We start from the raw sequence: 25,194 nt of genomic DNA on the forward strand, positions 1-25,194 counted from the left end.
TTCTTTGGCCAGGAAGATCACCAGACGTTTCACCAATCGAGCATGTCTGGGGCATGATAGGCCGCCAGATTTGGGCACCACAAAATATCGCAGATCTGGAGCGACAACTGATGAATGCCTGGCAGAATGTGTCTCAGAATGGTATTAGGAACCTTTACCACTCCTTGCCTCGACGAATTCAAGCATGCATTGCCGCCAGGGGTGGTTCGACTAACTACTAATTTGAACACTCAGTGAGTGATTGTGAGGCGTGAACAGGTACTATGACCTTGATTATTTAATGATTTTATTAGCTGTGTATGAGCTATACACGCATTCAATTTCATCGAAAACAACCCCTTCCTTAATGGTGCTTCGAGCCCACCAGCGGCCGAGCGGTAAAGTCCCTGAACACTGGTAGTTCGGTCCGAGGTTCAAATCCCGCGAACGGGCTGGCTGCATGGGTGTTTTCGTGGTTTTTCCCATGTGTAACGTGTATACGAGCCAGTTTCCCTTAGAAAGTCCTCCACGAAGGCATCCCTTCCCTTTGGCAGATAGCCCTAGTGTGCTTTGCCATAATTAAATACACCAACACATGGTGCTTCGATTTTTTTTTTCCCAAAGAGTGTGTATGTATCTAATGTAAGTATCTAAATTAACGGCTTTGGATTTGTGTCTGAATGTATTCGGTCATATAGAGTATGCTTGGGAAGTCCGAGAAAAGTTTGTCTTAAAATGCCATTTGATAGTAATTAATCACAGCGGCAGTAACCCAATTTTAGAATATTATCATGTGAAAATAACAAACGTAAGGTACCCAATACTCCCAATTTATAAATGATTTCTGACTTTTGTCAACTGTTATCTGATCATTTTAGAATTTATTTCATATGCGATTTTTATGCATAGCTTGAAACATTTAAAATGAATATTTAAAGTAAAAACATTTATTCAAGTAATTTGTAATTTCTAAATTTAAGATAATAGCTGCTTTTAAATATATTATCCATACATAATTACTATGCACAAAGCAATTAAATTTATCTCCTAATGCGTGAAGTATTTTTTAAATACTTACGTTTTGTATAAGTTTGCTTTGGAAATAAATATTTTCAAGTACAAAGTAACCGTTTCATGTGCATTATTTAAAAATTATTTTACTTATATTTTGTTTATTATGAAAAATTTTTAAAAATGAATAAAAATTATTATAAATCAAAACCAATTTTATTATATTAACTACGTTTCGTCATACGTAAAATATATATTGCAAATATTTAATTCGTAATATTTTAAATAGTATTTTGAATTAAACTTTTTATTTGATACATTTTCTGTGAATATGTATAAATAACTGCAACATAGATCAGTTACCAAATTACTTTATTCACATATTAAAAAAATAAAATAAAAAAGAAGGATCTTAACAAAAACCACATGAAACTGAAAATACTATAACAATCAATGTCAGAAAGTTATTACATAAATTCAAATTTTCCTTTAAATTTGTTAGGTTACAGATTTGAAGCTTAAGTAACAAATTGGGAAAGAGATTAAAACTTTATTTAACATGGAAACAAATTAAATCATTTATAAAAGATAAAAATATAAGTACTGCTTATTTAGTCTAACTAACTAAAAAAAAATGGGGGATAAAAGGACGATGCATTTAATTTAAATATATATTTATATATTTTTTGGCAAGGAAATCTTTTGGCACTTAGTTGTTCTTCTGAACATTATCTATTTTTTTGTGTGTTCAGTGTCCCATATAATATAACTGGGCCTATTATTTGTAAGCTATCGCGAATATACAAATTTATTTTCATTAATTATGAAATTAAATTCATTACTAATCTATTATTCACATATTTGACATTCACCAGTTATTTCTCTTAAAAGTTTTTATGCCGCTAGTTATTGTCTTAAAAGTTTTCATATTCTGCTTCAATATTAACTAAATTTATAGCTATGCTATACCTTTTGTCAAATAATACCAGTTTTATTCATATTTGCGAAAACGGTAACTGGTATACATTTAATATTAACATCACTTTTGCTTATATCTGAAATGAACTGCTTTCTAAGAAAGGATTTAAAAACCTGTTTTAGGTCATAAAATGTATTGAGATTAGCCACTTGAGTTTAAAAAAAAATCGTATTTTTGTTTAGTTCTGCTGGAATTTATTCGAGTCTGCCAATCCTTTCAACAGAAAATGAATGCTGATAGTCGTAAGAATTTTCTGCCATTTTAAACAATCGGACTGCAGTTCAACTTCTAGTGTTCAGATTCTAAAATTCTATATTAACATTTGTTTATATACTTAATTGTTTGCCCCAAGCAAAAAAATCAAATTACTTTTTTTTATCATTTTTGGGATAATTAATGAACTTTTACTTTTTTGTTTTGTTTATATACATGGCTAAAAATATCACATTTAACGTCTAAGTGCTGAGTACCTAGTTGATAAAGAAATATTATCATCAGATAATTTAAACTTCCCACTTTATTATCAAGTATAAATATTGTTCACACTCGTAACAGAATGCGAAACTGAAGTCAGTCTTTTCATTGATTGGATTTCTCAATATTAGGTGATGTATGATATTTTAAACTAGGTTTTACTGCATCAATATAGGCTATTTAGAGTAAGAGTGGAAGTAAATTTTCACAGAGTAAAAAAACTAAACTTTATTTCTACGTGATTTATAATGAAAATTATAAGACTGAAAGTAAATTTTTCATTGTATAAAAAACTAAACTTATTACTTCATGATTTATAATTAAGGTTGTAACTTACCATTCTTTGGATTGAAAGAATTTTTGAAATTAATGACATTCAAAAATTATTTCTATTTGGTTTAACACTTAAGTTAAACGTCAAGTTCTACTGCACTTAAACCTGTTTTTAATTGAGCAAAAACTGGACGTTTCTGTGGTGAATTGTTTCACTAATATAACCTACAGTTCTAATGAACTTCACATATATTTGCATTTATGTACACATATGTATATAGATATTTATAGGTCACCTTTTCACAAATTCATAAAGGCATTTATTGCATTAATATGTAGTCAATAATGCTAAGTGTAAAAGGTAATGTTTTAGTGCTTGTGAAGGGATAATAAGCTTAAATAATCGCTTTTGCTTTTTTAAACACTTATCCATTATCGTACATCATACTAGTATTAGCATTACAAAAATCGCAAGAAAATGATTATATTTTAAAACATACCGTATTTTTGGTGTGTGTATGTGTGTGGGCGGGTTGGTGGATGACGTTTTGGCATGCTAAATTACGAATATCGTTCTGTTTTCTTGTATGGTATTTTTAAATATCTTAAATGGTTTTTTAATTTTTTTTTATTTGATTTTAATGAAAAGAAAATGTACTGAATTCTGTGATTTGTAATATTACAAGCTACGTTTGAGAAAATACAATTTGATGTTATTATACTAAAAGTGAAATTCGATTAATGAACTTTATTATATTCGAGAGTTTTGTTATTACCTAAACATTACTTTTATATGTACTTGAAATATAGATTAAGAAACTTCATTTTAAAAACACGGTATACTGAGGGGAAATAATTTCATTAACAGAATATTTTATTAAAATACATTTTTATTACGTGTAAAATAAATTTTGCGTTTATTGCATAGATTTATTTTCAATGGTTTTCAGGTTAAATAATTAAAAAACAGATTCTAATAAAAAATTGGGGATGATTAATTTACTTCAAACTCACTTACTGAAATATTTCACTTAAAAATCGTATTTAGAAAACTTATCAGAAATAAATAGGTAATTAACACTGAAACAAATATTTGTTTAAATTGAAAAAACGTTTTAGAGGAAACTTCAGACTTTTTGTAAGACTACAATAAGTTTACTTTCTTTTCACTTTCAAATAAGAACTTGAAGGATTAATTTTCAACGTTGTAGAATTGTGTTGTGACACCTAATGGATTAAAAGTAAAATGCAAATGTATTTGCTTTGGAACAGAAAACGAATATGGTATTTTATAGCTTTGGATAGTTGGAATGTATTATATTTTTGTAAGGACTCTTTAAATTCTTTAAAATATAGCGTGTAAATACGCAAAATTAAGTATGGTGAGCTAATAGCAGCTCTTAAAACTGAAGAATGCGACTTCCTTCTACGCTGGGAAATTAATTGCTTAAACACTTTTAGTTTGACTTCCGCTTATGCTACAATAACACATTATTCTATTCTGGGCAATCGTTTTTTCAAGCATCTTTGTTTTTCATGATGCATGCAGCAAAAATCTTTTAACTTAATTCTGTAGTAACTTCTGTTACTGACGAAAATGAGTCTTTGATGCAGAGTATTATAATTAGATAAAGAAATTATTAAATGGTAAATTAAGACAGGATATATGATTTAATCAGGTGACTGTAGGAAAGTCGAAATTTCCTTAGAGAATTTTTGCTATCATCCTTTTAAGTTTTCATGTGAAGATGCGTAAGAATTAAGTTTAATACAATATTAAAGAATATTTGAGAAGTATACTACTTTTACTGTATACTGAGAAGTATACTACTTTAACAGAGTTAAGATCAAGATTAATTAATAATTAAGGTAAGTCGCACGGTACAAAAAGGAATAAAGTTATATTTTCAGTTGACAATGTCTCAGAAAAATTTCAGAAAAAAAATACCCTCTGAATTATTTTTGTTTCTTTTTTATAATTGTTTTGTAAAATTTAAGGAAAAAGGAGAGATTAGTATTTGATGTGCAAGTACAGGAAGCTCGTCTTCCAAAACTGATACTTTTCCCGAAAGGTAGAGAGAGAAGCAATTTTTAACTTATTATTCTTTTCTTACATTTGAATAAACATTAGATAAAACATGAGAAATAAAATATCACAAGATTAATTGAAGAAAACACGAATGATATTCTTTAGTGTTTGCTTATAATTCGAAACTAAGCTAGTCCGATATTTTAATTCAAGAATGCTCTGATCATTTACATTTGAAATCTATGCTAACCATTAATGACAACTATGGTAAATTTGTGAATGCCAGCTAAATCTGACTGATTACTGGAATTTCATTAAATTTCACAGCCTTGAATATAAAAGATGCATCATAGATCAGTTTATTAATATTTGTTTTGTTAGTTTCTTTCTGAGATGAATTAAAAATTTTTCCAATAAAGTATATCCTTTTACTTTTCTAAAGGAGATGCAAATTAGCATATAGAGGAAACTTATACGTGTAAGATAAATTTATACTGTCTGCGCATTTGGGAATTAGCTTATATCTTCACTTGTGAAATATTGCTTTATCCTTCAGCGCACATGTAAAGTATAGCTTATGGCTGAATTACTAGTGTGGTATGTTCTTCTTTTGCAGTATTTAAGTACTTTTATGAAAATAATGGGAAAATTGTGTAGTCTCTGTTAAGACTTCTTGTGTGTTAATATTGCATATGTCTTCTTTTCAGTTTCATATTTGAAGTGCTTATTCAAATATGTTAGTATGTACAAATAATTTGGATCTTGTGAAAATATATTTCTCTTAAAGTCCATCTATAGATGTAAAGGAATGAAATGGGAAAGCCTATGTACAGACTAGTTAAAAATTTAAAGGTCCAGTTCAGTATATTATTGAAAATATCCCAAAATTTCATTGTCGCATGGGTTCTAATTTTCGTTCTTCATTTCCGATATAAAATATTTACTTTATTCAGAAGAGTTAAACATTAGGTAAAAAATACATTTACTAACTTGTTATATTGCATATAGTGCGTAAGTTCTTACGTAAAGAGCAACATATACAGGTGTCTGATAGGCATCATCTGAATTCTACGGATTATAATTTTTGATCGATAAAGCTCGTTTTACTGCTATTATTAATGTATAATAAATATCATTGCAGATCAGTTTGTGTCTGCTCAATGGCATTTAATTTTGAGATTCAAAGATGTCATTCAGTTTTTTCTTTTCTATTAACAAAATCATTATTTGGCATCTGAAAAAAAAAAAAAAAAAAAAAAGTCTATCACCGAAGCAGAAATAAAAAAATTCTGTTATATACTTCCTTGACACAGTGAGGGCTTTTCTGTTTGAAGGATTTGATCACTTAAATTCTTGCGGAGACAACAGGAGATTCTTGCTGGCTGAAGAACAGATTGTATGCTCATATTATTTTAAAATATCAATTTACATCAGAGTTGTTACCTATAAGGTTCTAACAGCTTAATGCGAGGAAGCTCAGTACTGTAAAAATGTACTTCCGAACGGAAAATAATTGATTGCAAATATGGTCTGCGGTGGGAAATATTTCGTAATTTTAGCGTAGAAATCCTTGCGTGACGTAGTTTATTACGCATTTTAGATGGAAAGTTAATTGTATATTGATAAACTTATTTTTTTGGGAGTTCTGTATAATAATCTTTCGAAACAATTGTCTAGATAGTACGTTTTATTACAATGCATAATTTTACGGTATGCGCAGACGCGTTTCTTTTAGATAATTTACCATTATTAATCAAAAATAAAATTATGCCAATCTATTGCAGATTTTAATTTTGTTTATTAATATCGCATTTACTTATTTTGCTTATTTTTAAATTGGTTACGAAGTCGAGTGTGTGAAAAGAGTTATTAGGAAGCCAATGCATTAGAATACATTTCTAATATTACATAGCTTCCAAGATTTTTGGATTATTGAAAAAAATATTATTGTTTACTATTACAAGCTGTCTATCTTATAGGAAATTATGAATATTTCGCGTTTCGTTTAGAATGTAATTATGAATTTTTAATAATTAATATTTGACATTAATATATGTTTCTAGGGCAATTCCGCGTGGTTACGTAATCATTGATTTGCTGTCTTACGTGTAGCTATTTTGAAAAATATGCTGATTATGCATTAAAATAAATTTAGAAATTTACTTTAAACCATTATTTGTATTTTAGAAGGTATAGAACATTCTGAATATTTTTTAAAACTTATTTACTTTGCCTTAAATACTTGAGAGGTCATATTGCTAAAATAATTTATTTATAGGTTGCATTTTATCGAGTTTCTGAAGTTTCTGTATGCAGCTTGGAAATTGTGCCCCGATATGCGTGAAAAGAAAATAATGAATGCGTTACAGATTTTTGAAACAAAAACAAAAATACTTGAAACGTATTACATAAGAACGCATCATTTTATTTTGCATCTCCTTTGTAGTTTTTAATTGACACACATGAAAGAAAATTCTTGAGGATATATTTTAGGTAAATGGAGCAAACTGATGTTGGAATTTGGGCCATGTGTATATAAAGAGCCTTTTTTTGATAAACTATTCAAATCATTTGGGGAATGTTTTCTTCTGATATATAGAAAGGATGTGATTTTCTTAATTTAGCGATCTAGTTATTTTGATTTTCGGTAATCAGTATCTATTTGAATACAACGATGGATAATTTAACTTATACACAATAGCTAGCACATATAGGAAGCACGTGTATCAGCTTCGATTTACTAAAACATTGTTTTTCTTACTTCAAGTGAGTTGGGCATGCAGACCATGAAAGGAAATTTTATTATAAAAGTATTGCATAGCTGTATGTGTTATTATTACGATGGATAAGGGGCGAGGATGAAACATAGCGCAGATGCAGTTCCAAGTACAACTACCGCATTGCCCATGTACACAATTTCACTGTCTAAAGTGCAATAACATTATCGCTCTTTGATTGGTGCTCGTTATTTTTCTATTGATTTTTCGAGTATTTGTGGGATACATTTGTTACTTTAAACATTTACTAATCTAGTGCACTCATCATAAACTAATTGTAGAAGTTAATAGATTAGAAAGCGGGGCATCACAATCTGTTGCAAAAATTTGTGTCTTTAAATGGAGACTGCTCTTTAGTTAGGAGATTGCTATATATTTTATTGCCCCTATTTCATTTTCTAAGAATTTCTCTAACAGATACTCGAGCAATTGTTATTGTTTAATTGTAATATAAGTTGTAATACGATATGCAAAATTTTAATTATTTTTCAACTGAATAATTACTTTTAGTCTGAAATGCATATTTTTTAGAAGTTAAATTTATTGATGTTCAAAATTTAGTTTAAAGTCTCCACGAAGTTAAAGTTAATTTTTATGATTTTAGAATTATATTTCTATTAGCCATGTGTGTGAAAACATTTTTGGTGGCATTTATGTTTATATATATTACTATATTTTTAAAGCTGTTTTAAATCAAAAAGACCATTATCTGCTGAGGAAAATTTTTGTAGCAAGAATAAATAAAATCTGTAACATTTAATTTGGAAAATCTATGGTATAATAATCGAGCTGCTTCAATTAACAGCTCAATTTTCTGCAGCATTTTGCATTATATCACTTAAAAGTAGAAACTCTAGATGGATGAGTGCTATTGTCATTGCCAAATGGCGCCGGCGGTATATGTAACACATATTAAACTCATGGGCAATTTCATGAACAGTCATAACGTGATTAAAATTAATATGATTAAAGTTCCGGAATTGTTGGCGAAATTTATTCGACTAGATTAATGTTAGGCTTTGCGTAGGAGTTCTGATCAGCAGTCAAGTAATACCACTATGTCTACACTGAATCGATGTACCGTTCTGCATACAAACGAAGGATTACTTCAGATGAGCATCGACAACTTAAGACAGCGCAACGTTATCCTCGCCTAGAGTGTCACTGATGTGCAAGTAGATAATCCAATAGGTAAGATTGAAGGAGATGAAAATCACTGGGAATACCAGTCGTGAATACTTGTCGATGTCGCTGGGAAGAATGCCAAATAATCCCTCTGGTAGTTTTGGCGCTCCAGCTTCCACATCTGCTTGTTCTTTATTCAGACCCTCCACTGTCGCGGGTCTCAGTGGTATTCTTGCTTCAGGTAACTTTGTTCGATGGTCAATCTAGAAACAAGTCATAATAATGAATAAAATTTTACATTAAGAACATTTTTAAGTGAACAATTGTTTAGTGCATAAATTCACATTCATTATGAATCGTGGTATTCGTTACGTTTTTCTGCACTTAATTACGTTAGTTTATCTTAAATACGGTGGTTAAATGCATTGCTGCATATGTTAAATAGTGTCTATATTATTATATTATATTATGTAATAAATTCATTTCATGCTTCTTAATATACGTAAAAGGATGTTAAAAAGAATGCTCTTGTGAGATAATAGATACATATACTCCATACATATAGAAAACATTCCTTCGTTCCCATCCACTCTAAAATACTTATTTCCATTCCTGGAAAAATTAGTAAATATTAATTACGATGCAGAACATTTCATAACATAGTTAAGGAAGTATTTACATTACTGTGTGACAGTTCAGTAATATAATATTTCCTAGACTACGCAATTCACCTATCTAAAATAGAGAGTTTTAATAATTAAAAACGAATTCTGAAATCTGAGCAAGTGTTTTTGATTACTTTGTATCCGCTAGAATAATACGTAACTGTGCCAAAGCACATGAGTGTTATTTGGTTTAAGAGAGATACATTCGGAGAGAGAGCGGTTCGTACTGATATAAGGAAAATCATGAAACTGCTGGAAAGGAAGTCAGTTGGATCGCTTGTCTGGAAATTCAGTTTCAGTGAAATTCCACCACTCACCTGCGTTTTAATCAGAAGGTTGCAGAGTATCTTATATTAATTAACAAGTAATTACGATTTCGGCCTTTACTACAACTTCTTTCCATGTATCTCAACAGAATGCAGATTTGTTGTTTGATTATTTAAGCTCAGGTTTTGGGATCTGGAGAGGAAGAGTGTTTCTTGTACCGGGAGGACCGGAAAGTAATGTCGCTTTCTTACATTAAATTCAAACGAATACATTTTTAACAAGTTTTTATTTTTAATCAATAATATAATCACCCTCGTTATCAACAAGCTTTTGCCATCTAATGTGCAGATTTTCAATCCCGGACCGATAAAAATCAATTGGTTTTTAAGTAAAATATCTCGAGAGGACATTTTGGACATCATCCAAATTTTCTAATTTTTTGCCACTAAGAAAATATTGTAGGGATCCGAATAAATGGAAATCCAATGCTGCGATATCGGCCGAGTATGGCGGCTAAGTATGGCAGTACCTCCCATCCCAATTCATTAATTTTTTCCAGTGTTCGTTTTGCACAGTGCGGTCTTGCATTATCGTGTTGCAGAATGACGAATTTTCTGTTGACAATTGATATTTTGCGATTAAAGATTGGTTCACTCCATCCAATTGTTGACAATAAAGGTCTGCATTAACAGTTTGTCCAGGTTTCAGCAATTCAAAATGAACAATTCCGCGAATACTCCATCAAACACCCAGAAGCGCCTTTTCGGGATGTAAACCCTTTGTAACCCCTATAAAAACTGTCTTTTGAGTTTTGGATTATCATATAGAACTTATGTTTTTTTGTCTCCACTAATCAAACGATCAAAAAACGGTTCTGTAGGGTGCCGTTGAAGCAATACGTTGCATGTGATGGATAGTTTGGCTTTGTTCTTTTCGGACAGATTATAGGGGACTCAAACACCTGCTTTGCTATTTTTCCATACTGCTTTAAATGTTCTTGGATGGTTGACCAAGGTTGGTTAAGAGTATCTGACATGGATTTGCTTCCACTGCTGCCCTTAGCATGTTGTTGTCGACATGCGCAGAAACGACATTACTTTCCGTTCCCCTATTATTTGCGAGCTACATGGAACGAATACCTGTCAGAAGTTGTTCTAGAGCTGTGAGAAGCTTCTAGAGCTTCTCACAGCTCTAGAAGTTGCAATTATTCGTCCTTGTGATCTGTCGCCGCCGATACTTTAAACCTGACACACCTGTAAATTATTGAGCCAACTTCTAAATTAGTATTGAATTGTGTAGTCTCAGACTACTGCCTAAAATTTAATTTATTGACAACTCTTATTTTAATTTGCATTTTTAAAAGCTGTGGTTATTGTAGCACGAAGTCATGCATATTATATTCAAAGATATGTTCAAATAAAAAGGTTATTTTTATAACCTTCCTAAGACTATCGTTCTGTCTTAGACATAGAGATAACTCGCTTCACCTCTGTTAGATTATAGGACTAAAGCAGCATTACCACAGAAAACTGTCATTCTTATGAAGAGATATGGCTTTGTATTAATAAAGAACTATTAATGTGAAGAATTAAAATCTGTTCAATTTTATAAGACGTAAGGAAAATATAAACACGTTTCTGCTGGTTAAGTGTGTAAGTACATTTTGTTTCGTTGTGAATAATTCCCGAGTACTGTTCCCTAATATTTTATTTTACTTATTTTTTGACTTACGTTGTACACTCATAATGCATTAAATGTTATTACTGTATAATTTGAAGTTTTAATTACTGAAGTATACATCCTCCTCTTAGCGAGCACTCTTCTTTATATGGACAGAAATGATCGGCCTCTGACTAAATTAAAAAAAATCTTTAACGAGAGTTTACTTTAGTAAGCTAAAATATTAACTGTTTATGACAAACTACACATCCGACATAGTCAGACTATATCCATATGATTTGTTAGACCTAGTTAGCAAGGTAAGTGTGCCAAATTACATATACATACATATACGGAACATAATGTCCGGAATATATATGTAATAATATTTAGGCTCCGGAATTTGGATGCCTTAGAACTGTCAAACTCAGAAGCAATGACCAGGAAATTGGAGACGAATGCAGATTAAATCTTCAGTTTTATTTTTAGCAACATGTTGTGGCTATGACAAGTCGGCACATTAAATGTGCCTGTTCCAAAAGATTTACATTTTTGATAATTTTGTAGCAAGAAAGCAGACAGACAGCAGTGTAGCTAGGCCAAAATGTAGAAAGCAAGTGTGTAATGTTCAGGATGAAATCCCAAGTCAGATTGAGTTAGTTTTTGTTCTCAAAGCATTCTGATTGGATGGTTAATATTGGTGTAAAATTATTATTGACTGTTAAGAGTTTTAGTTCCGTTTACATCATCATAATTACGTAAGAGTCATATGACATAGATTTTTCTCGAAATGACGCAGTGCAGAGAGGGGTTACTATTTTTAGAATAGAGAAGGGAAATTAATTTAGGTTGCTAATTTAATCTTTTACATATTATTTTTCTTACATATATATAAAATTTGTTACCTATAATAAAATAGAAAACTCAGGAAACTCTAATAAAAACTCCCGGAGAAACTCTAATAAAAATAAAAAATTAAGAAAATATCAGATTAAATGGATTCTTAGCTTAGAAGTTTTGCGAAGTGTGCGAGCAGAAAAACTTAGAAGTTTTGCGAAGTGTGCGAAGAGTGTTCGCGTAGCGCCAAGTTAAGTTAAAATGTTTTGGGCTAGATATCAGAATTGTAATTTTGATAGCATTGTTCGTTAGGATATTTGATAATTCCTCAATTAAAATAAAAGGCTGCAGGATCTAGGTCAATCAATATAGAATGCAAAAGGAAAGCAATAAGAGCAATGAGTAGGCAGAAATCATCACTTTATCGAAATCCTTACTCTTCCTATCACTGTTACTAAACAAAACAAGCTCTTTTGTTTAGTAGCAGTGATTGGAGGAAATGTATGCATTTCTAGGATAAATGCAGAAATATATTTATTCCAATCAGAACTCATAAATCACTAATATTGTCATTCGTATCTAGGAAAAAATTACTTCTAAAAACAGACTGTAAGAGTAATTTTTTTATTTATTAAGTAATTCATTCAGAACACCACATAAGAAGGCCTTGAAAATAAAAGTTTCATTAATTCATCTAGATTTATTTTCATAGTATAAATCATTAAGGATATTATTGTTTCGCTTTATATTCAAGTAATTAGAAGGAATTAAATAGTTAAACACAATCAAAAGTTTTTATCTTTCATATTTACTAATGCATATCAATAAAAAAGTTGTTTTTATCTCAGGAAAGAAAAACTTCACAGGGCAAATAGTAATACTCAAAGCAAATAGTAAAAATTCGTAGCACATCCGACATAGTCAGAGTATATTCATATGATTTATTAACGCTAAACGTATTTACGCTAAAACTTTCGCTATAAGTATTTGACTAATATTACCCCTCTCCCCAACGAAAGTGTATGCGTATTTTTTTATTCTTTTTCCTTTTTATGTTTAACCTCACGTCTATAAACCAGTCATATTCTACAAACGTATCAGTGCTACATTAGGTTATCATTTAACTGTAAATTATTATTTAATTTAACATACATATTGCGCATACACATAATTTTTCATTAAGTAACACGTTTTTGAATTTAAAAGAAGATCATTTCCTAATGAAATAGTTTGTTGGCAGCTGAAAAGCAATGGCGGATGATTTTACATAGCATCGGAAAACAGCATTTATTGCTTTCCGGAAGTCCAGTATTAAAGTAGTTCAATGTTATGTTTTGGGTTTTGCAATAGATTCACTTTGCATTTTTGAGTGAGTTCTAAAAGAAACCACCATTAAACTTATTTAAATACAAACACTCTAACAATTATGATAATGAATTTAAAAAATAATGAGGAAAGAATCCAAAATTCGCAGATTTATTTGATATTCATGAAAATATCTCATATTCGTTAAATTTCAGAAAATGTCTCAAAATTCGCTTGCATTGCAATAAAATTACTTTCCATGCGTATCCAACCAATATTGTTCTGAGCCATCTTCACAAAACGAAAGGCAATTAATAATCCTGGAAAATTAATGATATGTATTTGGCGCCATTTTACACTTCAGCTTGGATGAGCTGTTTTCTTTCCGTCAAAATTTTAGGTAAAAATTATGAGGCCTTTTTCCCTCTTTATGAATAATAATACATAAGGAGAGATAAATGTGTCACTAAACTTGCGATTAAGACGTCTATCTCACGACTGACTGAAATATTCGCTGTTCGAATATCTAGTCAATGCATTTTTACAAGGATAATTAACTTTTATAGCAGTATCCTCACCAAAAAGCGAAACCCATTGGATTTTTCTCTGTTTTCCAGAATGCTACCGCATTAGAAATAGCTTTAACGTAAGAGAGATTGAGCTATTCAAGATATTTTTATTTCCTAATAGTACGCCGATTTTTGTATTGCATGGCAGAATATTTATTTATATTAAGCCATAATACCCTGTATTGAGCGCACAAGCTCGAAACTGCGAAATCTATAGAGCAATTCGAGTCTTTCAACCATAAACAAAATTAACTGTGAGGAAAAAAGGTACTTTTTTTTTTTTACTCAAAAACATATGTTTGTGACTGTATTTTAATAATATTGTTAAAACTATTATTTAACTATTTTGAATAGTAACTATATTTTATGGTATCTACAGAAGAGGTTACTTATTTCTTTCAAATCTGTAGTCAAAAGTGAATAAAATTATTAAGGTTTTCATATACTAGGAAATTGCACTGATATGCTTCGGAATGCATTAAAGGTTTCAGAAAGTCGTCGAAAAATTGGAGTCAAATAACAAAGCGTTCCCAGGCAGGAACGTTTTAATTGAGCTGATGAAAAAGAAGATTGTATTTGAAAATTTTATAATAGTATTAATTATTTCAAAGAAATAAAAGGAAAATTCAGAATTAAAGAAAGGGAATTTAATTTACAGTAGTGAGTGATTTAAGCTACAATAACATCGTTCCCAGGAAATGGATAACCTTCTGTTACTAGATCTATATACTTTCTTTTTAATCGAGCAGCTTGGAATTTTTTGTGCTTCACAGTCTCCTCATTAAATGAATGGTGAAGGTAATGCCAGTCGAACTAGAATCCGTTACTATTTTTTTTTTTTTTTTTTTTTGCTTCTGATGAAGAGGGACCTGTATCTGATCGCCCTAAAAAGCGATAGAATTTTATTAAAAATCTACGTTAAAATAAGATTGCCGTTTTGTCTAATTTTTATATTAGTTTTATTAAAATTTGCAATGTTTTACTTGTATTTAAGACTGATAGCTTTCTCTCCGAACAAAGTTTTATTTTTTTAGTGTTCATTATGGAACTAATATATTTTTCACTATGTAAAGGAAACATTGAATCTCAAACCTTCTCGATCTCAGCTTTCTGAAATTCCATTTCATTCGGAACGCATGAGTTGAACTGATCGTGAAGTGCATTAGAACATGCTTCACTGAATCGTGATTACTTAACTTGTTAACCTCCTTTGATCGGTCAGATTGGTTTTATAAACTCAAAAATTTCTATTGAAAAGTTTCGATAGTAATGCATTTGAGGGCTTTATCGCGACGTTTTCAAATGAAAGTCTTTTCTTTCTGTCTAAATATGTGACAGAACTGAAATATCTAAAAGAAAATCAGATGAAAATCAGCGTTCTATGTTATCTTCATTCCACTTCACATTCGATAATCCGGCACATTCAGGATATGAGCGATGCCGGATTATCTGGGAATAAAATTTCACTTTGCTTTAGAACGATTTTTTTTCGTATCATCGAATGTACTGAAGAGTGAAAAAATTGCAAATAATAATTTTGCAAACACATTTAATGAAGAAACTTATTGGTAAAACCTTATTCATAATTATTATATTTAATTAGATTTTAGAATGAAATCGTTATTACTGCGAGTTGGAACGACCTCCGACTTCAAAGATTTCCCCTTTTTCATTCCTAAGATAAATATTTAATATTTATACAATATTATACTTCTTATCTTTTCGGCGAATATCCCTAATGTATTAATACTTCACCAGCCTTACAGACAAGACATCTTGATAGAACATTCTTTTTGTCATTCTCTATTTCGTTTGCTACCTGCAGATTTAACACACTATGAATTATAACTACGAATGATGAGTTATAAACATGAGTTATAGTTATTAATATAACTATATTATTATAATTATTATATTATGGCGTCATCTTTCACAATTTCATTCTTACCTCTTCCAAACCATTCCAAAATTTCGTTTTCTGAAAGCATGATTTTAGTGTATCCCAAAAGGAAGTCTTTTAACTGTTTTTGATAACTCAGAGAGAGTGGTCATTGGATCCTTAATAAGTTTAATTTCTCTGATCAAAATTCGCTTAATGGATTCCGCCCAACTTCAGTCCAGCTTGTCTTAACATTGTGTTGTTTACTCAATGCATTACGCTGTGTTGTTTCCAAGCAATAGCAACAATGAAAACTGCACCGTTAATATTGTACTGAATTTGGAAGTCACGGACGCTGCAATCACAGTTTAATAAATTTTGGGCAAACAAATTCCAGCATTTAAATTTTTGAAAACCTTCTTATTCACAGATCGGATCTAGGCTGTTACATTTAGTAAAACAGTAGAAGGAAGGGTAGAAGAATGCTTCTCGATACGAACTGAGAGACTATTAAAAGGTTTTCTACGATATTCAAAAGCAGAAGGGTTTTAGAGTTGTTCAGAAGGCCAATTTTTGAAAATTATTTTAAAACCTTGGTGCAAAGTGAGGAAAGAATAAAGCACCATTCCTCAAACAACTCTTCAATCATCCAAGCTTTGACTGAATTTATACATTACAGGCAATCAACGAGATCCATGAAAATTGTATTTTTATATTTTCCAGTGACAAAATTTTTAAGTTAATGGTTGCCAGAGGTAACATTTCGACAAAATACAAGTAAAATAGTCAACCTCTTATTCAGTTTAAAATCTTTTTCGAATTTTTTTTCTTAATCCTGTTAATGTAATATTTCTTAAACAATGTCAGTATTATCAGCATTGCATATTTGAAAAGAAGATAAATTATTCTTTGTCATAATAATATCAAATGTTAGTACATATTTACACATAGCATATTTATAAGCAGACTTCAGATCATCCGAAATGTCTTAATTTACAGATGCCATGCCTTATTACGAAGCTATGCGCTAAGAAACTAAGAACTATGTTTTAGCAAATTCATTTCTTGAATCCTTGGCACAGGCCCTACTATAAGGCTTACATTCAGACAGATTCCTCTTCACTGAGCCATTTATACTAGTGAGCCATTTATACTAGCCATTTATACATTTCACTAGCCATTTATATTTAACTAGCTTCCCGCGGGCTGCATTCGCGTTCGAAAGCAATTTTATTCTGCGAATGCATTTTAATATTTATTTATTGCAAACACTGTGCTTATAGCTTTAAAGACATAAAGGTATAACCTGAGCTTCTGTTCGCGGCCACATAGAATGAATAGGTGGGAGTTTGTCACTGTATGTTTGCACGCCCGGCCACGTGAGTAAGTAAAGTGACAGAACTCCCCGCGTTGGTACAGTAAGCAAAATTAGTTTACCCAGCCTATAGCTGATAGGGCTTCAGTATTCTTGTGCTTTCGGTTTTCCGATTTAGATTAAAAATGAGTTACATAATAGTTATTTAAACATACTGGAATTGCTTAAAATAAATGTTAGTTTAAAGTTTAATATTTAGCTGTCAATACATTCAAATTATAATGTACAAGCAAGAAATTTCCTTTGTATGTGCCAAACTTTAAACTTCAATAGAAAATAAACATTAATTTGAATTTTTTAATTAGTGTTACTATTGCTGTTTATGTATGTTTAATAAATATTTAGTAAGTGAATTTTTTTTTGTTAAAAATATTTAAAACTTTTATTGGAAAACTGTTCTGGCCCTTCAGCTGCTTTCGCTTTCATATCGTGTATTCGGCCCGCATACAGTTTGAGTTTGAAACCACAGTTTCATACAACCAACTATCCACCATTTGGTTAAAGTATTTTGAAAATATTTTATTTGTAATAAACAGCTTGAACATTTCAAGCCTTCACTTTTTACCTACAGATGATTCAGTTGCGTAACATTATGTAATTGAATGGAAGTATAATATAATTCTGTATGAGATTATATATGAGCATATCACAGAAGAATGCTTTATTCATTTTTAGAATATTTGTGCTCAATGATGTTAACATATTTTAAAGTTCTGTTCGGTGAGAGAATAATTTTGAGGAAAGATGAATGCAGCTGATATCATACCAAAAATGAATATTATTATTATTTTTAATCTATTGTACTTTGATAACTGTAATTTATTTTAAAAATAGTAAAAATTAATAACTAAGTACAGGGTGTTTCAGTGGCTTGTCCCACAATTTACATATGTCATTCTTCTGATTTAATGAGTAAACCACAACAAAAGTATGTTTAAATGGGATCTTAATAGTGGGAGATTAATTTAACTTAATATGATATGCTAAAAGTGTCTGCGTTTACTTGGAGACCCATGTTTGGTACATCACCACGTTATCTGACACACAATGAGCATAACTCTGCCGATAATGTTGATTTCTGTCCTGATATTTGTCTGGAGATCTTGTATGATTAATGGCTGAGTGTCTCAGCATATTGTAGCTTTTCTAATCTCATGGAATTGATAATTCACCATAAACACGCACTCTTACAGTGTTATGACATCTTCCTTACTGCTAAGGAAACTGAGGCTTTAACTTGATGTCATATGTAGGAAAATCCTACATTTATTTCGCTATTTCAAAGCACCTTGATTTTATAAAACTTAATGACAACAAAGTTGTAACTAATTGAAAAAAACGCAGCAATAATGTTAACACTCATTAATTGTTGTAATATATAAACTGAAGTAAAAGGGAAATTACTGGTAATGTTTATAGTCTTTTAACCATGCAGAGATGTTCGGAAAGAATGTTTAAATAGAAATTTGGGTTTAATACTTAAACGATGAATGATGGTTATATATTTAATAAACAATTACCTAATATAAACTGGGGAGAAAGCAAAATAATTTTTTTTAAAGTTTAATAATGAAGCATTTTCTTCATTCAATCTACTTTATTAATTTAGAATTTTAATATAATCAGAAATTAAAATAAATTCAAGTGCTTAATTTTGGCGCAAGACAGAAATTACTCTTGAAGCTAAAACAGAAATTACATTAAGTGGTCTTCAAATCATGTGTTATAATCAGAACAAAATCGGGGAGTTCTGGAAATTCTTCGATTGGCTAAATGAAACCCTAATTTCTATCAAATGGGTTTCGCTTTTGAATATTTTTGTCTGACTGTCGTCGGAATTTCTCAAACCAATTCTTCTTTCCTTAAATGACAAGTTTATTAATACCTTTTATGACCGCAATTTATGACAAAGATGAATATAGTTCGAGTAATATATATTTCTAATAGAGTTATCTGAAATTTTTGCATTACAACTATTAACACCAAACGTATAAAGTGGGAGGCATTATGCTCGAGCAAATAGTTTCGTGAAGATGTTTATCTTTCAGGAATATGTTGAAACAACAGCTAAATATTGATATATATGTAGCATTTTTTGGTTTTGTATATTTAGTGAGTATTTGTTACCTTTATTTTATATTTTAATTTTACATGGACTATTTAAGACCAGGACTTAGTATTAGTGAAATTTACTTCAATTTGTGTGCGTCATGAAATTTTTCAATTCCAAACTGAATTGTGATGAAATATCTGCTTGCAGTGAAAGAAATCATTACTGATATTACAGGAAATCACGACGAAGCTCCTTCTTTTAAGGTTTGTATTACTTACTGATTTCCAATACAGCTGCTGATTGCTTACTCCGTAAATTTAATGTCGGTGAAAATTAATAAATATTTACAAGCCCTCATTTTTGAAGCTCTTTGTGTACTATTTTGTGTACTATTTACTTTGTGTACTATATTCAGAACCAGCTTCTACATATAATCATAATATTCAGTGTCTATGACTTTAAAACATCTCTACATTTTTTTTTTCAATTTGTGGATTAAGGTTTTATAAACCATTTATGCATGTTTAGTTTACCTGAGATACAGAATTTCTAATGTTTTTCAGTGTTGTATTTTTGTAGCACTTGTAATAAAAGTGCGCCTTAAGAAATCACGTCATAATAATGCAAAAGAGCACTGAGTGCGAAAAATTAATTAAAATTTTTATTCAAAGTGCGCTTTTGGATTTTTCTATTAAATGTACTCCTGTATTGTTGTTTCACATTTTCTCAGCAGTTTCACGCAAGATGGTATTTCACGCAAACCTGTATTATATATAGATTATGCTGTAAAAGGAAAAAAATCGACATGATTAAAGATTATTAAAAAGATCGTGGCTTAAATTATGCGAGCACGAGATACATGTGCAAAACTAGTGAGTGTTTGCTACGGCATTCGGAATATATCTCATACTGCAGTTAACAGTTCTTACAACTGCCTACCAGTTAACGATTCTTACAACAATTTAAGGTCTTCAAACCTTAAACTCTTAATATTTCTCAGAAAAATCTGTATGAATCTATGCATCTGGAAATATGGCAATAAACATAGTAGCTTCTGATATTCTATAAATAATCCAAAAAATAGTGTTAAATGTGGAATTTTAAAGGTAAATAGCAAACTTGCCGACGAATCTGATTGTCGGTAGCGATTTTTCTACCGAAATTTTAAAACCTGGAGAAATCTTCAAAATAAGCATCGTCAAGTATGACTGAGTAATTTGGATTTGCGTGTTTTCAGTTTCTTATGCACGCTGACTTAGTATCAATTTTTTGTAACATTATGTACTTTTAAATGAGCAAAAGCATTTTTAAATTCTAGGTTATTATTCTATTTTTATTTATTTCAATGTATTGTCAAATATGTTTAGTTTCAGTCAGTCAGTTTAGGCAGTTTTTCAATAAAACCGCAATCTGTACTTATTTGAATTTTATAAAGATTCGGTGGTGATGGGGGAATACAGTTGATTCTACAACCTCAAAAGGAAAGCAATTATGTTAACTTCTAAATTCCTGCAGATGAAATAAGAGTAAACAAATGAAAAGCTTTTAAATCAAGAAAAGTTTAGCTTTGCACATTGCAGTCGGTCTTTTGAAATTAATAATAAGCAAGTTCCTTACGGTGTATTTATTGTTCCGTATGTTACATTATATACATTTACTAAAACGCAAACTATTATCGATATTTTAAACTTTAATCGATATTTTATACATATTTCTTTTCTGGTAAGTTGACTCTCAAGGTCTAAAAATTCAGGAGACACTCGATTACACTTTAAACTATGCTTTTATTTGCAAGTATAAATGTACGCAATATGGTCCGGATGTTGTTACAATCAGATGTTTGAAATAATAGACTTAACGCAAAAGAATATTAAACTGGAAATCTGATTTCCGAAATTTTAAGACTGTTCAAAATTTTAAGAATCTAGACTTTTTCAAGGAAAATTTCGGTGGACGAAGTAAGAGGAGACATCATCTCCTCATTAATTGCAGAAATTGACAGTGAAAATGAGTAAGATAACGCATTTGAAAGTGAAATAATAGATTTTTGTTAATGAATACGAAAAAAACCTTAATCGCATGTCACAGGATTATAAGGAAAAAGCGATAAAATTCTGGCATAGTATAAAACGAGAGGAAAAATTCGAATTGAAGCTTGCAGAGTGTCGGAAATAAATTCAGGCAGGTGAGAAATTTGGAACTCTTTTTATCATTGGGAGAAAGAGCTCTAAGGTTTAAAAAAACTGAAAAAAAGGAGGGCTTTCTAAGGAAGCTCCTATTCACGTAAAAAAAAGGAGGGCGTTCTAAAGGAGCTCGTATTCACGTCATACGAGGCCAAAGCTGCGGAAATTCCCATTCAGTCAGTCTGTTCGCAGGGATTTTAGGCCACTTCGGATAGTCCGAGTTCAGCGGTTTTCCAACTCGGCAGCTGGTCGGTTTCTGTTTCTGTAAGCTCTTCCATTCAATTCTCTAACTTAAGCTCGTGCAAATCAAGCTACTAGTTTGATAATATTTTTACATTACTCATCTGTTCTACATATTCAATCTGCAGTTAGCGTATTTACTATCATGGAAAGTGTGTACTATTTGTATCACGCTAAAATAACTACATTATGAGATACTTTCTTTTGGCAAGACACATGATTTCCAGAATTTCTTCAATTTTGGCCTAATTTTTTCGAAGGTTATCCGTCCATCAGTTTTCGATATTCTTTTAAGTTATTGTGCCTTGTAAACCAGAATATGTGTCTTAAGCCTTTTTTATTCATTGAGTCGTTATTTTATGCTTTCTTTGCATGAATCTATAAACTTGGAGACATCCTAAATTTTTAAAGCTACTAAACAGCGCTACATCGGAGGGCCTTGTTATTATTTTACAATTTTTTAAGTGCCTATCTATAGACTGTTTGTAATTTTTTTTTACTATTACGTATTTTTAGGGCAATAGATTTATATATATTTTTTCAAAAAAATTCAGAGTGAAGATTTTAAGATTCTCATTGCTAAAGCTAAAAAAATATCATTAATTGTATGGTAATAAATGAACGCGTAAAATATCTTGTCTGAAGCATTAGGCAAACGAATATGAGAGGGAACTTCCTGTTGGATGAAATGGCTTCCGAAGTTGCGTACATTTTATGTCTGGTTTATTTGATTATAGCAAGTACTCGAAGGCTATTTGGCTAAATGGAGGGATACCTTCGTGGAGAACTTTTTCAGAGAAACTGGATCGCTTACACGTTACACATGGGGAAACCACGAAAACATCCATACAGCCAACCCGTTCACCGGGAATCGAAACCCAGATCGAACTACCAGTGTTCAGGCACTTTACCGCTTATCCACTGGTGGGCCCACAATTTGATGCATCGGAGTGCAAAGAATGAAGATACAATTAAGCGTTGAATTGGTAATCCTCAGAGGAAAACTTCTATACTTCGAGATGAGTTACCTACAGATTTTAGTGAACTAAAATGTTCTTGAAGATCTACTACTTCGAAATTTATAGGAGGTTGATAAAATTGGCTTTTCTCTGAAAATACTTTTGTAACTATATACAATTCCAGAAGTCTGTTAAACATATACAGGTATCTTCATATTCTCCAAACTAATTTTAGAAAAGCAATCATGATAATTTTTAATGATTGGTCATTGTATTAATAATCATTACCTATTTTTGACACTTTTTCTGATTCTTTCAAATAACACTTTTTTATTGCTTCTGTTCTTTGATTATTTTTTTAATTCATAAAGCATAATAAATAATTTAGATATGCGTAGGCAGAGTAATCAAATGTTTATTGTCGGAAATAGTGAAAATGGGGGTTATATTAATACTTCGAGCTGCAGTACACATTTTCCTTTCTACGAAGCATAATGCTCATGAAAGCTTTAGAAATTAAAGTAGGAAACTTACACTGAACTCCGAATGCAGTGAATTTGGCTATAGGGAGTATTCAGCTATAGGGAATCCAATTTAGTATTTGTCCTCACTCGCATGCATAAAAAATATGTGTTAAAATTTCATTTGTAGTAAACTGTCAACTTTGATTATAGTGAAAGATGGGAAAAATATAGAAACTGTAACTTTGTTTTAAACAAGCTTTCTTACGAAAGCTTAAAGGAAGTACTGAGAAAATTGTTTCATCTTTTCATTAAATGTACTGAAGGGCAAAAAATATTGTTCGGGTGCAAAAACTCATGTGTTCATGAGTGGTTGAGCAGAGGGGAAAAAAGTCATCACATTATAATTAGAAAAATTAGTGGGACAGCAGCATCTATGAAATGAGAAACTCCCTCTCAGTGCTTGAATATGGAACAGCAAATGTTTTGTACTGGCTTTTCTTTTGTCTTTAGTGATGAGTAGACGGGTCTAATTTATCAATTAATGTCATAAAAATATTAAAGTTTAAAAGCGAAAAGTGTGCTTGTGGTAAAATGCCAAAAACCCGAGTAACTCTATGGATGTGAATTAACATGTCAGTACCAGAGAAGAAGAAAATGCTACCAATAGAAAAATTTAAGACCCCCCAGGTGATTTAAAAGCGTCAGGCGACTCCTACTGAATCATCGTTTCAATTGCAAAGCCCATATGTTAAGGTTAATTTTTCAAGAACTTCGTCAGTGGAATCGAAAGAATAGAATGAAAGAAAGGAAAATTATACTTCTGATGGACAATTACCCATTTTCTCCTTGTGTTGGAAATATCAGCAATATCAAGCTAGTACACCTTCCTTTCAAAATGCTGTTTATTTTTCCAATAAAGAGCTCAGTTGTATGTCAACGGTAACTTAATAAAGCTCTTTAAAAAGGCTGGTTTGGGTTTTGGATTATGATATTTTTGAGAAGATACTGCATTTGTTAAGAATGCATTTCTGCATATCATTGCGAATTTCACTGGAGCTGAAGATCTCATAAACATTGACTATGAAGTTATAACGAAGAAATCCCATCAGATTAAATTATTATCAAGACTGTGTAAAGCAGTTCCATCGAAGAAGGAAACCAAGATCATGACGAAGAAGAAGATAACAAAGATAATACGTTTCAGTAGTGAAACGGGCGTTGGATAATGTTGACTCTTTGTTAAGGTTCTTAGAATTTATGAAAAATGTAGAATCAAATGAAGATTAAGTACAAATTATAGAAAAGGACATAGAACATCTGTTTATTAGTAAGTGCTTTTAGAAAACAGCAGCACACAACAGGCTATTTTCATCACAATTAAAGAACATATTAGTACATATTACATGTTCCATATCCTAATTTCTTGGTCAAAGCAAAGACCTCCCTCCTCATTAAAAGATTTCAGAAAATATTGTGGAAAAATAATTCAGAATAACGTAAGTTCCTCCACCTAGAAACTTAAATTATTAATAAAGATGATCACGTAAGCTGCAGCGCACTGATTTCTTTGAAATAACGAAGGAGCTTCTCTCATGCACAACCATCAGCAGGATGTTTACGTATAATCTATTTGGGAAGATCAAACTATTTCGGTTGATTATGGTTAACAGAATATAAAATAAGATCTATAAGTATAAAATAAGAGTTGCAGAATACAAAAATAAGAGAACAATTAAGAACATATTGTTCAAAGACATAGGAGGTGAGTGCCAGATTTGTAAAAATTTATCACGTCAAAATACAACTCGTGGAAATGGTCCAGATGTTAGAATGTGACGAACCAGCAGAGATCTTGATGTATATGGGGCAAAGAAGTAAACAAGAAGCTCCTCAACCCAGTGCATGGATAGAAAGGGACGTACTGCTGGAAAGACTTGATTTCATCGAGCCCCGTAGAGCAGTTTCAGAAGGTGCTGTTTGAAGCCGATTCACATATTTTAGGTAAGTATGCAAAGACCATTCCATATCATGAAAAGACTTGTGACCTCCAATAATTATTGAAATAGACTTCAAAAGTATTAAAGGACTTAAA

The 25,194-nt window shown here is 31.0% G+C and overlaps 1 protein-coding gene across 2 annotated transcripts in view; it reads right to left on the minus strand.

Moving 5' to 3' along the window:
* Positions 1-1,345: 1,345 nt before the first annotated feature.
* LOC118188938 (gamma-aminobutyric acid receptor subunit beta-like) overlaps positions 1,346-25,194 on the minus strand; it is a 439,491-nt gene continuing 415,642 nt past the window's right edge. For both annotated transcript variants that reach the window (XM_035359492.2, XM_035359468.2), the window contains one exon: positions 1,346-8,910. In XM_035359492.2, coding sequence (XP_035215383.1) covers positions 8,650-8,910 — 261 coding nt within the window. In that variant the 3' untranslated portion in view covers positions 1,346-8,649. The remainder of the gene's footprint in view (positions 8,911-25,194) is intronic.

This window comes from Stegodyphus dumicola, chromosome X1, assembly GCF_044657685.1.
Source record: "Stegodyphus dumicola isolate Sdum_Otavi_A_Nest chromosome X1, ASM4465768v1".
Lineage (NCBI taxonomy): Eukaryota > Metazoa > Arthropoda > Arachnida > Araneae > Eresidae > Stegodyphus > Stegodyphus dumicola.